Raw genomic sequence first — 16,350 nt, 5'->3', positions numbered from 1 at the left:
GTTAAGTGTTGAGCAGTTAACCTGGACCTACCTACCAAGGTAAAGGTGGCCACCCCTTAATAATCCAAAATAGAGCTTTACATTTTCACCAAGAAGGAAGAAAGTCAGAACTTTTCTTTCTTTCATGAGACAATATAGAATGAAAACATGAGAAAGGGAAGAAATTGGTTGAAGGCCAGTCTGAGAAAACTTCAGAGGCCAATCAATCCCAGCAAAACCATTCTTGGGTAGCCCTTCAAAACGTGGAAGGCTCATCTTTTGATTCAACATTTAAGCTTTCCCTAAACCCTGCTGTACAGAGACTCCGTGCTATCTCTGATGCCAAAATGGTGGCTGACTTTTTTTCTAACAAGCTCTTGACTTAAGCTTTCTCATCTATTCAGCCCACTAGTTGATGATTTGATCATTTCAGTAAGTGTTATGGTCTACAAAAAGAGCAGGAGATTGGGTTTGGGAATCTGAGATTCAAAAATCTGTGCTGGTCCAACTACTCACATGATTTGGGCAATATCAACTGGTATTTACATAACCCTTTATGCTTTCCCATATTTTATCTTTTGTGGCCCTTGCCATAGCCATGTGGGAGACAGGTATGATTATCTCTGTTTTATAACTGAGGACAATGAAGCTGACAGAAGCTAAATTACTTGCCCCATGTCACACAGGCAGAATCAGGACTCCAGTCGTCTAAGAATTTGGTGGTTTCCTACCACATCATTCTGACTTTCATTGACCAGTCTTTAGGAGTGGGAAGCAAATATTCTTGCTTTGGAAACCTAAGATGGCATTTTAAAAAGTAATCATACACTTTTATAACAAGGAAATGTAACATCTTCAACAAATCTAACCACACTTTCTTATCTTCTACTTAGGGGAGGCAGAGAAGAAATTTTAGAAGCTATGTGAGTAATATGCTCTGTAATATTTGCTACTCTGGGCCTTGAACCTAGTGCTAAACTTTGAAATTGAGCGGATTTTTCTTTCTTTTTTCGGCTTAACTGTAACAAGTGGTTTGTCTCACATTGCCTCTTAAAATATTAAATCCTTAAAAGAGCCATTTTAATCCAAGCACTCACAGGCTGGATCTAACTTGCACATGCTTTTTTTTTTTTTCTTTTTGGCCAGAAAGGGGAAAAAAAAAATTAAGCCATTACTTTAAAATTAGAAGGTTTAGGATCTGGCTTTTGAGATTTTTGGCTTCCTATAAAAACAACACTATCGGGCAGCCCGGGTGGCTCAGCGGTTTAGCGCCACCTTCAACCCAGGGCCTGATCCTGGAGACCCAGGATCGAGTCCCATGTCGGGCTCCCTGCGTGGAGCCTGCTTCTCTCTCTGCTTGTGTCTCTGCCTCTCTCTCTCTCTCTCTCTGTGACTATCATAAATAAATAAAAATTGAAAAAAAATATTAAAAAAAAATACTGAGCCTATGTCATCACAGGCAACAATCCATCAGGGGGGAATGGCAGAAGCCGTGGCGATTGCCAGTTGCCACCACTCCCTATTGCTCCTGGACAGGGAGGCACCAAAGTAGTTGCCATTTGTCATTGCTCCTGTGTTGCTTTATCCTTATAGTAAAAGAATAGGTCTCTGTAACCATACCTCTCTTTCAGAGTGAAAGGCTGACATAAAGGGATATGGCTTTCCTAGCCCATGCCACTTGCCACTCGTTTCCTAAATGTAATCTGATCTGAGCCATCACTGATATAAGATTATCAGATACATCACTATCCTATAACCACTAAGAATAAAACCACAAAGCTATTAAACTATGACTTGCCATCAACGGTAACATGCATTCCAATTTCAGAGATGTTTAAACACCAAAATGTGCATCTCTGCCAATTAAATGAGGCACGGTACCTGCCTGGCTTTTGGAAACATGTGAATCTATGACCTTGCTTTAAATATGTGTCTGTGTCAATGTGTGTTGCATCTTATAGTAACATCTTTAGCACAGACATCCTCTTCAGTTCACTTACTTGGAGCTACATGCTTATCATCAGTCACTTTTGTTTTCTTTGTAATAGCCATAGGTGGGGCTTAAATTTTCATTAGAAATCAGCCCAGGGCCACACAGTACCCTCTCCCTGCCAGCCTTGGGTAAAGCTTCCCAGGCCTCTCAATCGGCTCCCACAACTGCCAGTCAGACATATCCAATCAATTGATGCTATTCCTTCTGCCAGACCTGTTCAGTAGAATGCTGAAGCACATGATCAGCCTCAGAACAAAATGGGAGGAGGAAGAGGTCTGAAGTGGGGTCTCAGTCTTCCATTTCAAGAGGTGATGTTCAACAATTTAAAACTGGTTTAGCAGGAGGACCAACCAATCTGTATAGATGGCAACTATGCTGGAACTAGGTTCAGAAGGTCCCCTGCTGTTACAGGTGTTAACCCTTGGGGGCTGACTTGGGGGAGGATGTAGGAAGCTTGAGGGCGGGGCAGGAGCCCCCAGGGCAGTGGCTCCTGGGAAACAACAACCATTATGACCGTATGAGAGTGTACTGGTTAAAAAGCAACCTTGCCCATAGGTAAGCTGTGGCATCAGCAAGCTATGAAGTGGAAAAACATTCTGGAAGGATACAAAACATCAAAACCGAATTGAAAGGAAATAAAAAATCTGAATAGAACTATAACAAGCAAATAATTTAGTAATTTAAAATATTTACATAAAGGTAAGCCCAGGCCAAGATGGCTTCAGTGGTAAATCCTACTAAACCTTTAAAGAAGTAATATGAATCTTTGCAAACTCTATCAGAAAAATAGTTTGCAACTCTATTCTGTGAGGCCAATATTATCCTGCTACCAAAGCCAGACAAAGACGTAATAAGAAAACAAACCAATATCCATGATGCTTTTGAACACAAAAAGTCCTCAACAAAATATTAGAAAAATCAAATCAGGCAAGATATAAAGAAGATTATATATTATGACCAAGGGGGATTTATCCCTGGAATAAATAAATAAAGCTGGTTGGTTTAACATCTGAAATCACTAATGTAATACACCATATTCATAGAATAGGGGGCAAAAACTGAATGATCATATTAATAAATGCAGAAAAAAAATGGCAGGATACTTCCTTCATCTGATAAAGGGCCAATAAAAACTTTTTAAAAACTTAATGCTAACATCACACTTAATGGTGAATGTTTGACTGCTTCTCTTTTTAGACTGGAAACAAGGCAAGGATGTTTGCTGTCATCATTTGTATTTAAGACTTAATGGGTATTCTAACCAGTGCACTAAAGCAAGAAAAAAGTAAAAGGCATGCAGATTAGAAAGGAAGAAAAAAAAATTTAGTTTACATGATCTTCACACACACACACAATTCAGTTGACATGATCTTCACACACACACACACACCCCAAAACAAAATGAAAACAACAACAAAATCCTACTAAAACTGTTAAACAATTTCAGCAAGGCCAGAGGACACAAAATAAACCAAAACTGAATATCTATCAATCTGAAAATGAAATTAAGAAAACATTTCCATGCACAATAGGACCAAGAAGAATAAAATACTCAGGACTACACTTAAAAGAAGTACAAAACTTTTACACTGAAAATTATATAACATTTACACTGAAAATTATATAACATTGCTGAAAGAAATCAAGGGACACTTAAGTAAATGAGATACATTCCATACTCATGGATTAGAAGCCTTAATATTATTAAGATAGCAATACCCCCAAATTGATCTATAGATTTTATATAACACCTATCAAAATCCCAGCTGTCTTTTTTTTTTTTTTTTTGCAGAATTTGACCTTAGATTTATATAGAAATGTAAAAGACCTAGGATAGCTAAAACAATCTTGAAAAAGAACAAAGTTAGAGGACCATTCTTCCCATTTTATTTTTTTTTAATTTTATTTATTTCTCTATCCATGAAAGACACAGAGAGACAGACAGAGGGAGAAGCAGGCTCTATGCAAGGAGCCCGATGTGGGACTCGATCCCGGGTCTCCAGCATCGCGCCCTGAGCCAAAGGAAGAGGCTCAACCGCTGAGCCACCCAGGTATCCTCATTCTTCCCATTTTAAAAACTTACAACAAAGCGACAGTAATCAACACAGGGTGATATTGTCCTAAGGACTGACACTATATGTTAATGGAATAGAATTGAAAGTCCAGAAATAAACCTCTACATTTACAGTCAATTATTTTTTGACAAGAGTACCAGGTAATTAAATGGGAAAAGAATAGTCCTTTCAACAAATGATGCTGGAACAACTGGATAGGCACATACAAAATAACAAATTTGGACCCCTACCTCACACCATATACAAAAATGAACTCCAACTGGATCAAAGTTCTAAAAGTAAGGGCTAAAACTGTAGAGCTGTTAGGAAACAAAGGGATATGTATGAGCTTGGGTTACACAAAGATTTCTATGTACAATACCAAAGGCACAATTGATAAAAAGAAAAAAATAAATTGGACTTTATCAAAATTAAAAACTTTTGTTTCAAAGACACTGTCATGAAAGTTAAAAGACAATTCACAAAATAGGAGAATATATTTGCAAGTAATTGTAGATATATCACATGTTTGATAATGGACGTTAATCCAAAATATATAACAAACACAATTCAAAAATAAGACAAAAACCTAAGTAAAAAAATAGGCAAAAAATTTGAAAAGACAATTTACCGAAGAAGATATATGAATGACCAATAAGCTCATGAAATGTTTAAAATCACTAGTCCTTAGGAAAATGAAAACCAAAACTATAATGAGAACCACTTCACACTTCACTTCACACCCACCAGAACAACTATAACTTTGTATAGTTGTTGACAAGACAACTTTGTCTTGTCAAAGATACAGACACTAAGAAGTACTGGCAAGGATGTAGCAAAATTAGACCCTTCATATGCCACAGGTGGAAAGTAAGATAGTACATTCAGGTTAGAATGAGGAATTCCTCTCAAAGGTAAACATAGAATTACTACATAAATCAGGAGCTCCATGCCTAGTGTATATCCCCAAGAGACTGAAAACACTTGTTCACACAAAAACTTGTATACATCTTCATAGCAGCATTATTTACAATAGCTAAAAAAGCAATCCAAATGTCCATCAACTGGTGAATGGATCAACAAAATGTGGTACTGTACCTATGACAGAATATTATTTGGCAATAAAAATGAAGTACTGATACATGCTACAACATGGATAAACTTCAAAAACATGCTCTATGAAAGCCAGATATGAAGACCACATACTTAATGATGCTATTTATGTTAAATGTCCAGAAAAGGCAAACCTATAGGAACAAAGTTTATTAGTGATTGCTTGCACCAGGGTAGGAGTGGGAAATGCCTACAAATGGGCACAAAGTTTCTTTGGAGGATAGAAATCTTCTAAAATTTGAATGTGATAATACTTGCACAACTCTGTAAATTTTCTTTAAAAAAAAACACTGAGTTGTATCCTTAAAATGAGTGAATTTTACGGTATATAATTAACATCTCACTAAAGCTATTAAAAATAGCTATGAAACCACAATGCAGGTTTATGTGTAATTCTGGCTTTTAAATATCTATGATTACAAGACTTTTCTTTTTATTCTTTTTTAAAATTTTATTTTATTATTTTTTCTTAAAGATATTATTTATTCATTTGAGAGAGAGAGAGCGCGTGCGTGTGCGCGCGGGCACAACTGGGGGGAGGGGCAGAGGGAGAAGGTGTAGAAGACTCCCCGCTGAGCAAGGAGTCTGCCCCACCCCTGGGCCTCCATTCCAGGACCCTGGAATCAAGACCTGACCTGAAGGCAGACGCCTACACGACTGAGCCACTGAGCACCCCTACAAGATTTTTCTAAGATAGGGCAGCCCCAATTCCCAAAGACAATGTGGCAGAGGCTCCCAAATCTGAAAAAGCAATCCTAGATTAGTATCATGGTTCCATGGGGGCAGCTGGGTAGCTCATTTGGTTAAGCATCTACCTTTGGCTCAGGTCATGATGCCAGGGTCCTGGGATCAAGTTCAGTAGGGAGTCTGCTTCTCCCTCTGCCGCACTCCTGCTTGTGCTCTCTCTGTCAAAATAAATAAAATCTTTAAAAAAGTATTATGGGGGGATCCCTGGGTGGCTCAGCGGTTAGGCGCCTGCCTTTGGCCCAGGGCACGATCCTGGGGTCCTGCGATGGGTCCCGCGTCGGGCTCCTGGCATGGGGCCTGCTTCTCCCTCTGCCTGTGTCTCTGCCTCTTTCACTCTCTCTCTGGGTCTATCATGAATAAATAAATAAATAAATAAATAAATAAATAAATAAATAAATAAATAAATAAAAATAAAATAAAAAAGTATTATGGTTCTATGAATAGGTAGATCAAATACATTAGTGCCTGGCACCTATTGGGCCTCAATAAATCTTTACTAGATGAACAATTAAACCATCTTCATGGTGTGATTTTTCTCTCCAAATACCTCATACACTTGGTATCTGAAACTGTTAATCAGGGTAATTTTTTTTTCAACTAAAGAAAACTTAAATAAATGCCAATGTCCCCAGAAGAAAACCTGCTAACAATTAGGTGGGCAGGATTGGATGGGCTAAAATGAGGGAACATATTAATCACTTCATGCTACTGACTCACTTGGTTTGGGAATAGGGCTTGGACAGTGGGGATGTATGATTCACAGTAACTCAGAGATCCAAGCTTTAAGTAATGGGAGTCCTAGCAGGCAGACCAAGAGACTGGAAAACTGGGGATGAACATTCCACCATCATTGGCCAGAAGTGACATAGGTCACATGGGCTAACATTTCATTTTCTTCCCTGAAATGGCTAGCACATAGAGGGGAGTAAAGAGAGATTTGATGAGCACTGCAGCCCACCATACCAGTCATCTGCAGCAGGTGACTGTCTCAAAGTCCTTTTCCACAACCAGATTCTTTCTTCTCCGTCTACCTAAGTAAGAACCACTGATCAACAACTTAGGATCCTTTGAAGCAGGTTTGAGGCAGGAGACAAACACCCTGTTTAGGGTCTCTGAAGCACTTTGCTTTGTGGGGGTGGGGGTAGGGGGGAGGGCTAATTCTTGGTTCACCTTTGCCCAACACTGAGGAAACTATCTGGTAAACGGGGGCAACTCACTGAGTGTATGTAATTTAGTCTTGACTCAGAGAAACAGGTCAAGTGAAAGCCTCCAGTACAAGTAAGAACACCTCCCATCCTCCCATGGTGTTCTTCAATCATAAGGTTGTTTTTTTTCTGCCTTTTTGTTGTTGTTGTTGCTGAAATTCCTTCTATTCAGTTCAATAGAACCAAAAAATACACATAAATCTGAGACAAAGGAGCAAGAACTGATCCAATATGAACAACAACCATGTTTACTGTGTTAATTGCACCGCAACTACCACTACACCTAGTAAAATTTGTATTTATACCTCTGAATAAAAAAATAAGCTCAATGCTTTAGAAGAATATAAAGGAACGCATTAAGATTCATTAGTCTGCCACCAGAAAGTAAAGTTACTTTGATAAAATCTCTTATAAGGCTGCTACCAATCTGTACTCCATTATCTAAAGTATTTAATCCTTTAATTTCCAGTCTGTTCTTGGAACCATCTTAAATTGCTCTATCAGCTTAATCTTTTCCCATTACTACTTTCCTTAGGTCTTACTCCTGCTGAAAACCCAGGACCAAACCCCTTAATTCTGACAATTTTGACTCTTCATGCAACTTCTGATGTCCTTCCTTTTTATTTTCAAAGCCCAAAAAGTCCCCAAATGAACCATGAGTCGATTATTCTTTATGCTCACACATATGTGCTAACAACTCATCCACTACCTGGGATGCTACTTCCCTTCTTTTTTATTTACTGAAATTTTGCCCATTGCTCAGGACTGAATTAGGTCGTAAGCCAGTTGTGAAGCTCCCCGAGTATTTCAGCTCACAATAACCTATGCTCTTGAAGCACCTGTAGTCTACAATCGGCATCTATGCATCAAGAACTGTCCAGAAGTTTTTATTTAAATGTTTTGAGCCTCATTTTCCCAGCTACAGTATAAGCTTCTTGAGGGACTTAACCTTACTATTTTAAATCTCCATATAGGGGATCCCTGGGTGGCTCAGCGGTCTGGTTCCTGCCTTTGGCCCCAGGTGAGATCTTGGAGTCCCTGGATCAAGTCCTACATCGGGCTCCCTGCCTGGAGACTGCTTCTCCCTCTGCCTGTGTCTCTGCCTCTCTCTGTGTCTCTCATGAATAAATAAATAAAATCTTAAAAAAAAATCCCCATATAACAGAAACCATTTAAGAGATAGTCATTGCATACCCACTATAAATTGTGCCCTGTAGAGATATAGATGTGCCACTAGCTATATTCATTAAATGAACACATGAAGAATCTTTAAGATGCTGTATTTTGGAGTTTTATATTGAGTTGAATCCTACAAAAAGGATTATATTGCTATTTCAAATGTAAGTTATTCTTGTTTATCAATATTTTCCTGAACTTTCATATTTTAGTGTTTTTTAAAGATTTATTTATTTACTTATTTAGAGGAAGGTGCCTCACAGGCAGCCTGATCCCTGTAGGGGCAGGCACCCCCACTGAGCCACCTAGGCGTCCCTCGTATTTTAGTTTTAGTGAAAATGTCATTCTGAAAATATAAACGTTGGATTTCTTTTTTGAGAATTTATCCTTATGTTAATTACCTACTGATTCTGCTTCATGTAACAATATTATATTTTCCTTGGTCCTTAACAGATTTGTCTCTGAATTTCCTAATCTACAAATACACACAAAATTTGGATCCAAAGCTGACTCTAATTTTTTCTTATATCTTTTCATACATTGTCTATTATATGCGGTATATAACATACACAAATACCCATCTCACTTAAAAATTACAATAGTACAAAGTGTCCCTCTAAATCTGTATTAAAGCAACAACAAACCACAGCTTTTTAGGTATATAATCTATATAATAATCTATAATTAATCTTACTACCTTGTTCCCTTTACCATTCAAAAATCCACTGATTATTTGGAAATAACAATCTTCCAATCTCACCCTAAAAACACTTTCTGAAAACTGCTCTTCCGGTCACTCTTAGATTGTGCCTGATTTTATCTGCTTCTCCTTTGACGCTTATTCCTTTAATACTATCGAAAAACCGGAAAAGTTTCTTTAACTCTCAAATCTCTGTGTCGTAAAATCCTTTGTCAATTTACCCCGCACGCAGAAGAGGTTCTCCTTTTTTTCCAGCGAATTACACAGTTGTCTCCACAGCTTGATTTGCCAGTTTGGTTCCCGCTGTATCAGTTTGGGATTCTTTGTACAAATTAATAGCCATGTAAAAGTCAAAAGCAAGGAAGTTCCAGACTAAATCATAGCGGCGTTTTCCCATAAAGCAACCTCACAGAACTCCAGCCGAAGAATGAATGATAGAGCATGCACCAATAGGGAGTGGAGAACAGTATTTTGTCGAAGTTTGCAACCCAATCCTGGGGAGCCAGAGGTGGGAATTTTACAAAGGGGTTGTCTTTTTCTTGGAATTTTTTTAAAGTGATACCGCGCTGCCTGTTGATGCTACAGTTTGCTAAAGATTGCAAAATAGGTAGCTTAAGGATTTTTTAGTGTTTTGAATTAGGCAAGATGTGAAAATCAACACACCTTTCAATGGACATTCTGACACACAGAATCACTTGGTTATTTTTGTGTCCTGAAATTTCAGAGGTGTAGAAGTTAATGCTAAGATGATTCATTTTTTTTGCGATCAAACATTGGATGTAAAGTTAATTCATTAAAATGTTTCCTCTTTTTCTTTTTTTAAGAGATGAAAGCTAAGTGGCTAACATCGATCGCTTTAAAAATTTGTCGTTCTGTTTTTAATCATTTTGGGGGTCACTCTCCAATATTAGGAGTAAGTCGTATTATTTTGATTGATCCTTAATACCTTATTTTTGTTGTTATACAGGCTGTAGGCTTCCTCATTATAAATTTAGCAAAAAAAAGTTCTTAAGTACTACAAATTCTTAGGTATTTAGAAAAGTGGGGACGCCTGGGTGGCCCAGCGGTTGAGCGTCTGCCTTCAGTTCAGGTCCTGATCTGGGTCCTGGGATTGAGTCCCCCATACGGCTCCCTGCAGGAAGCCTGGTTCTTCCTCTGCATGTCTCTGCCTCTCTCTTTGTGTGTCTCTCATGAATAAGTATATAAAATATTTTTTAAAAATGTGTATCAAAGTTCTTAGAACTACATGACGTTCACCTTGCCATATGCTTCAGTAACTTCTGAAGACCAGTTTAATATATAAGTAATCAGTATTTTATTATAACTCGAAACTTGTTTTGGACAGGCGTTATTTAGTATGAATCTGCTTTTCAGATTATTCATCTCTAATAAACCAACGCAAAGTAGTTATAGAATCAAGGTTGCTTGTCAATGAATGGCTAAGAAGTCAACAGCAAGCTTTTCAAAGAACAATAAATGACAGCAAGTTTCACAAGAGGAAGCTTTAAAACTGTTCACTTCAGAAAACTGACATTATTAACATTTTTAAAAAAGATTTTATTTATTTATTCACGAGAATACACAGAGAGGAGAGAGAGAGAGAGAGAGGCAGAGACACAGGCAGAGGGAGAAGCAGGCTCCACGCAGGGAGCCCGACGTGGGATTGGATCCTGCGTCTCCAGGATCACGCCCTGGGCTGTAGGCGGCGCTAAACCGCTGAGCCACCGGGGCTGCCCAACAAAATATTTTTAAAAAAAATAAAATTGTTTTTAAAATGTTCCCTAACAATATTTGGAATTCTTTTTACCATCATAAAGTTCTCTTCCTTTGATGCGTCCTTCCGCTGACACAGGAATAAATATTTTCATCTTGAAGAAAGTTATCGACCGCCTACTCGGCCATGCAAGGAATTGCCGTAATATTTAACTCACTAAGCTCTGATGGTCCTTTGCAGCGGTCTTTTCTCAAAATAGACCTCAGGGATCTCCAGAGCAGAGACTAGATCAGCCGCCTCCTTTTTGGAGCAAACCTGCCAGCGCGCACAGTGAGCCCTCAAGCCCCACGCTGAGGCTCACCGCTTGATAACCAACCTTGACCATATTACAGGAACCCACCGGACCTCAGTTTTTCATTCGTTAAACGAGTATAATAATAGTACCTGTGTCATGAGATTGCTTTCAGGGTTTGGGGAGATTATGCACAGCTCTCTTAGAACGCTGCCTGGCACACAACAAACGCTCGGGTGTGATTATTGTTGTGTACAATGAATGCAAGCGGGAGTGCCTGAATGAATGTATGAATGAAAGAACAGATCCGGTATCAGCAACTCCTGATGTTGGAGACGTCTAAGTGGAACCCTCCAAAAAGCAAAGCAAAGCGAAGCACTGGGATCGATGGAGCAAGACCCCAGCCGGAGCCGGAAGTCAATGCTGAGCGGCGGGCGGGGCAGGTCTGGAGGAAGCCGCGCTCTCGGCCAATAGGCACGTCGCTTGGAAAACGAACCTCTCGTCCAGGGAGTTTTGATCCCGCGAGAACAGAGGCGAATTATCGCGATGTTCCGTCTTCCTCCCCACGCCTCCCGCTTCCCCCCGCTCTCCACCGAGCGAGTTCCGCCCCGCCCTGCCCCGCCCCTGGCCGGCCGCGCCTTGCCCCGCCCCCTCCGGCTCCCCGCCCCGCTCCGCCCGCAGACCCTCGGCTCGCAGTCCAGCGCCGCCTGCCCCCGGAGCGCTGGCTCTGCCGGCGCCGAGGTGAGTGCGGCCGCCTGTCGCGTCGGTGGCTCGCGTGGCTCAGGGCGCCCTGGCCCGGCGCCCGGCCAGCACGCCGGGTCCGGCAGAAGCGTCGGGGCAGCGGCCAGTGGTCCCCCGGCCCGAGCCGCCATAGTCGCCGGGCCCTCCCCGCCCGCGGCGGCCGGGGAACCCCGACACCCGGTCTGTGAAATCCCTGCCGCGGGGCTCCCTGCTTCCAAACCGTAACGACCTTAGTGTTTGGTTCACTCGGGCAAAGCGGCAGGTGTTGGCCTGAGACTACTGAGAAAACAGCCTTTTACAGATGCTTTTAATACACAGTTTTGCATTCTCTGATCCCAGTATTAGGCAATTGGAGTGAGTATTCGGCTGCATTAAATACGGAAGTCAGTCCGAGGGTCTCCTTTCCTTTTACACACACCTGCTCAAAGTGTGTGGCATTTTCTTAAGGTGGGAGGGGTTCGTTGATTTGTTTTAAACAATAAAGTGGATTGGTGTTTACGTAGAAAACTTGTGGCGGTGCAGTTGTATCTATTCAGTTAATATTATGAAGTATACCATTTATCTTTAACTGTAGGTAAGAGGTAGCCAAGGGAATTGGTGTAAGAAAATGACCGATACTGGTAAAGGCTGTATATTGCCAGCGAATGCGTTTTGGAAAACCATTAGCATTGTTTATTATTGGCAGCTTTCGGATTTCGTTTGTGCAGATTTTCTCTCCCAAGCTGCCTTTGTAGCCAGATGCGTTTTAACGAGGTGTAGTGATGTTTTAAAGGAGCCCATTCCCAGCCGTCGGGATTGAGAAGGAAAGCAGTTAGTTTCACCGAGTTCTCTTACTGGATCTTCCATCAGTGAGGGTGGGTTTTGGATATAGTCTTACTTTGTAGTCTTATATTTGTGTAAGCTTCGCCTACCACTTCGGTGATGAGAGGGAAGAAACACAGGCCCCTTGAAGCGCCTGAATGGCTATATTGTAAGGCAGGGAGGGCACAGGCTTTGGAGTTGGCCCACCTGGGTTAGAATTCTGGCAAGTTACCCTCTGAGAAAAATTTCTGTTTTTAATCTATATAACAGGCTAAATAATGTCTTTTGCAGTGCAGAGTCTTACGGATTAGGGATCTTTATGGCACATAGCAAGCTCTTGGGATATAGTATCTACAAGATGACCATAGATTACAGAGTGAAAAAAATCTACCTTGCGTCTTACCTGTCCTACTTTCATCCTCTCATCAGCTGTTTGAGGGCCTGCCTTGTGTTAGATACTGTGCATGGACAGGCGTGCAAGAGTGAGGAAAACAAGATCTCTGCCCTCAGGAGCTTGCAGTCCCTTGGCTACATTGATCATAGACAGGTACACCAATAAATACTTAGATTACAGATTGCAAGGAGTCATATATAAAAGTGGGGGGGGGGGGCTTCTCTGAATGAATAACAGGAGAATAGTTTTGGATCGGGAAGTGATTTTTACTTTGAAACTTGAAGGCTGATGGGACAGTGCTTTCAAGGTAAGTGGAGAGTAGCAAGTGGTGTGAAGTTTGGATCTTGAAAGAGACTAGACAGAAAGGACTAGAAAAGCCCAGGAGCTTGGTGAGAAGCCAGGGAGGGTGCTGCCAGATAAGGCTGGAGAATGGAGAAGCAAATGGGGCTAGATTGTGAGGAGCCCTTGGTGCCTGATAAGAGTCTGATTTTCTAAAAAAGCTTTTCAAGGCTGTATTTAGCTGATATGTGTGCGCTGGGGAGTGAGTTTACCCAAGAGAGGGAAACAATGGGATTTACATTTTAAAGGCTCACTGCTAAAATGATTAATGTATTAGAAAGTGACCAGAGTGGGCACAGGGAGACCAGTAGTACAGATGGCCAGGCAGGAGATGACAGTGGCTTTTGGTTTTGGCCGGTGGAGAGATGTGGATGGATTTGAGATGTATTTTGGAGATGGAAACCACCGGTGTTAAGCTAAATTGGACAGGGCAGGTGAAGGACAGGATGGAATCCTTCATGACTTCCAGCTTTCCGGCTTACACAGCTAGGTGGATAGAGGTGTGTGCTGTTAATTGAGATGAGAAACACTAGGGAAAATTCAGATTGGTGATGAAAATCAAAATATATTAAATTGAAGGCACTGGTGAGACATCTAACCTGCTTCCAATTTACTACTTCAGTGAATAATAATCCAGGAAACCTCTTCCCATGCAGTATCATGGGTATTATTTCTAGTTTAGTTCTCCTTGTTCTAGACATGAGAGAATTAAAATATAGAAAGATTGAGTATGTTGTTCAAGTCACATATGTCTTATAAATTAGGTGTGTAAGTAGGATCAGAATGGGAAAATTTTGAATTCTCATGTTGCGTTGGGGATATTATTGACTATTCCATGTTGTCTGTCCTTTTATTTTTTTTTTAATTTTTTTAAATTTTTATTTATTTATGATAGTCACAGAGAGAGAGAGAGGCAGAGACACCAGGCAGAGGGAGAAGCAGGCTCCATGCACCAGTAGCCCGATGTGGGACTCGATCCCGGGTCTCCAGGATCGCGCCCTGGGCCAAAGGCAGGTGCCAAACCGCTGCGCCACCCAGGGATCCCCTGTCCTTTTAAATAAAATGGCAAGTGCCTTTTTATTAGCTAGGAGTTGGAATTTGGAATAATGGAAAATTACCAAGAAAGTTACAAAACTGCTTTCGAAAGCTTATGTTACTATGTTTTGCACTAACTTAGTGTTAATTCCCAGGGGAAGATAGTTTTTCTTAAAAAAATTTTTCTTTGAAAGATACTTTCTATTGGGGAGTTTGAGAAAGGATGCCCAGGAAAATGTAGAGTCTTTGAACAAAGCTCAACTTTTTAGTGTTTTCACATTTCCTTAGTATTATATAGAGACCTGTGAGTCTGTGTATGTAGAAAACCCAGGTTTTAAAATACATGGAACAGCCTCATCTCTACCCCAAGGTGGGGAAAAAATCTTTGCTTTTAGCCTTTATGAGCTGTTTGACCTTGGACAAATTACTGAAGCTCTGAGTTTGTTTCTTCTTATGTTAAGTGATTGTGAATGAAATTTGTTTTTGCCCTGTTCCTTGCTGATAAGATGGCAAATGTTATTTCTCTTCCTACCCTGTCACTTTCAGAGGTAGAAGGGAATTTAATCTGTTCTGGGTTCTGGTCTGTACCAATAAATTGCTGTCTCCATTTTTTATATTAGGCAACTGAGGCTTGGAAAGATAGTAATAAAATAACACAAGGTTCTTATTTCCTAGCACAGTATTTCTTCTTTCATTGAGATAATAAAACCATATCGTCCTGGACATGATTCTTTATTACTTCTGATAATCCTCAAAGCTAAGAAGAAAGAAAATAAAGAGATAAAAAAATTAGAATATAGGACAATATTCTAAAGATAGTAAGAAATAAAGAAAACGAAGCTGTCAGTGATCTATTTTGTATGTATTTATCAATATTTTTGAAATCCCTTAAGCTGAACATAAAATGGGGTAGTTCAAGAAGGAAATGGGTTTGCTGTATCTGATTTTTCAGCTATCTTTGGTTGCAGGTTATGAAACTGGTTTCTTTCTGTTAGACATTCCTGTTTGAAGTTGAAGAACTATTTTTTTTTTTTTTTCCATTTGGGACTGTTGCTGCTAAGTGCTAAGTAAGCTTAAATAGTGAGGGCATTTTTAATAAAAAGTAGCTTTTTTTTTTTAGATTTATTTATTTATTTATTCATGAGAGACACAGAGAGAGAGAGAGAGGCAGAGACACAGGCCGAGGGAGAAGCAGGCTCCACGCGGGGAGCCGGATGTTCGATCTCGGGACTCCAGGATCACGCCCTGGGCCGGAGGCAGGCGCCAAACCACTGAGCCACCCAGGGATTCCCAATAGTTGCTCATTTTAATCTCCTATATATGTGTGATAAATTTAGTTGTTAGGAAAGAAACAAATACAGAGATTGAATGTGTAATTCTTTTTTTGGTGTCTGCAAATAGTCATGTGTGCTAAGTGGTTTATTTGGCAATGCTGATGAACAGTATCTTAATTATTCAATTTCTTTTTCTCTTTAGAAATGGACCAATTTTGACAAGATGTAGTGCTGCAGTGTGCCTGATGGGATATGTTCAGTCATGGCATCTGAACTCTGTAAGACGATCTCTGTGGCAAAGCTGGAAAAGCACAAGAATTTGTTCTTAAATTATAGGAATCTGCACCATTTTCCATTGGAGTTACTGAAAGATGAGGGACTACAGTACTTGGAGAGGCTCTATATGAAAAGGAACTCCCTTACAACCTTGGTACAGTATTATATTGCATTTAAAAAAATCATTTAGAATCTGGGCCTGACCAATATATATTTTACAAAATCTAAGATATGCAGACTAAGATGCATATCCCTTCTTCTTATATAAACAGGTAATAAAAATGCAAGTACAGGGAGGATTCATTATCCAAGTCCCTGCAGGATGAGGTTGAAGGAAGGGTTGTATAGGAAAGCAAAATATTCACAAAATGTACCACTCCTACAAGTAGTCTCTTCCAAAACCCCTCTTCACTTAGCCCATGCATCTGTCTCTGCTGTCTTTGTGTGATAAACTTCCAAGAGGATTTCTGGATGTTAACCATATCCAATGGACAAGTTAAAAAGTAAAGAGAAAGGC

The 16,350-nt window shown here is 40.2% G+C and overlaps 2 protein-coding genes and 1 long non-coding RNA gene across 17 annotated transcripts in view; 2 read left to right on the top strand and 1 right to left on the bottom strand.

Moving 5' to 3' along the window:
• LOC111095197 overlaps positions 1-887 on the top strand; it is a 67,358-nt gene extending 66,471 nt beyond the window's left edge. The window contains exon 7 of the long non-coding RNA XR_005356930.1: positions 873-887. This is a non-coding gene — a long non-coding RNA (uncharacterized LOC111095197). The remainder of the gene's footprint in view (positions 1-872) is intronic.
• TTC23 (tetratricopeptide repeat domain 23) overlaps positions 1-11,383 on the bottom strand; it is a 96,285-nt gene extending 84,902 nt beyond the window's left edge. For 2 of the 9 annotated variants that reach the window (XR_005356928.1, XM_038532707.1), the window contains exon 1: positions 1,980-2,162. Coding sequence is in view for 5 of the 9 variants with exons in the window: in XM_038532707.1 (XP_038388635.1) it covers positions 1,980-2,031 (52 nt within the window). In the remaining 4 variants the exon portion in view is untranslated. The other 7 variants (XM_038532708.1, XM_038532709.1, XM_038532704.1 and 4 more) reach the window with 6 other exon arrangements.
• A 212-nt stretch (positions 11,384-11,595) lies between these two features.
• LRRC28 (leucine rich repeat containing 28) overlaps positions 11,596-16,350 on the top strand; it is a 159,124-nt gene continuing 154,369 nt past the window's right edge. For 2 of the 7 annotated variants that reach the window (XM_038532699.1, XM_038532693.1), the window contains exons 1-2: positions 11,596-11,714; positions 15,760-15,987. In XM_038532699.1, the coding sequence (XP_038388627.1) occupies positions 15,820-15,987 (168 nt within the window). In that variant the 5' untranslated portion in view covers positions 11,596-11,714; positions 15,760-15,819. Of the gene's footprint in view, positions 11,715-11,891; positions 12,069-12,964; positions 13,063-15,759; positions 15,988-16,350 lie in introns of those variants that run through there. The other 5 variants (XM_038532698.1, XM_038532697.1, XM_038532694.1 and 2 more) reach the window with 5 other exon arrangements.

The sequence above is a fragment of the Canis lupus genome, chromosome 3 (genome assembly GCF_011100685.1).
Source record: "Canis lupus familiaris isolate Mischka breed German Shepherd chromosome 3, alternate assembly UU_Cfam_GSD_1.0, whole genome shotgun sequence".
Lineage (NCBI taxonomy): Eukaryota > Metazoa > Chordata > Mammalia > Carnivora > Canidae > Canis > Canis lupus.
The sequence above is the reverse complement of the archived record's forward strand: the minus strand, read 5'-3'. Positions and strand labels throughout refer to the sequence as shown.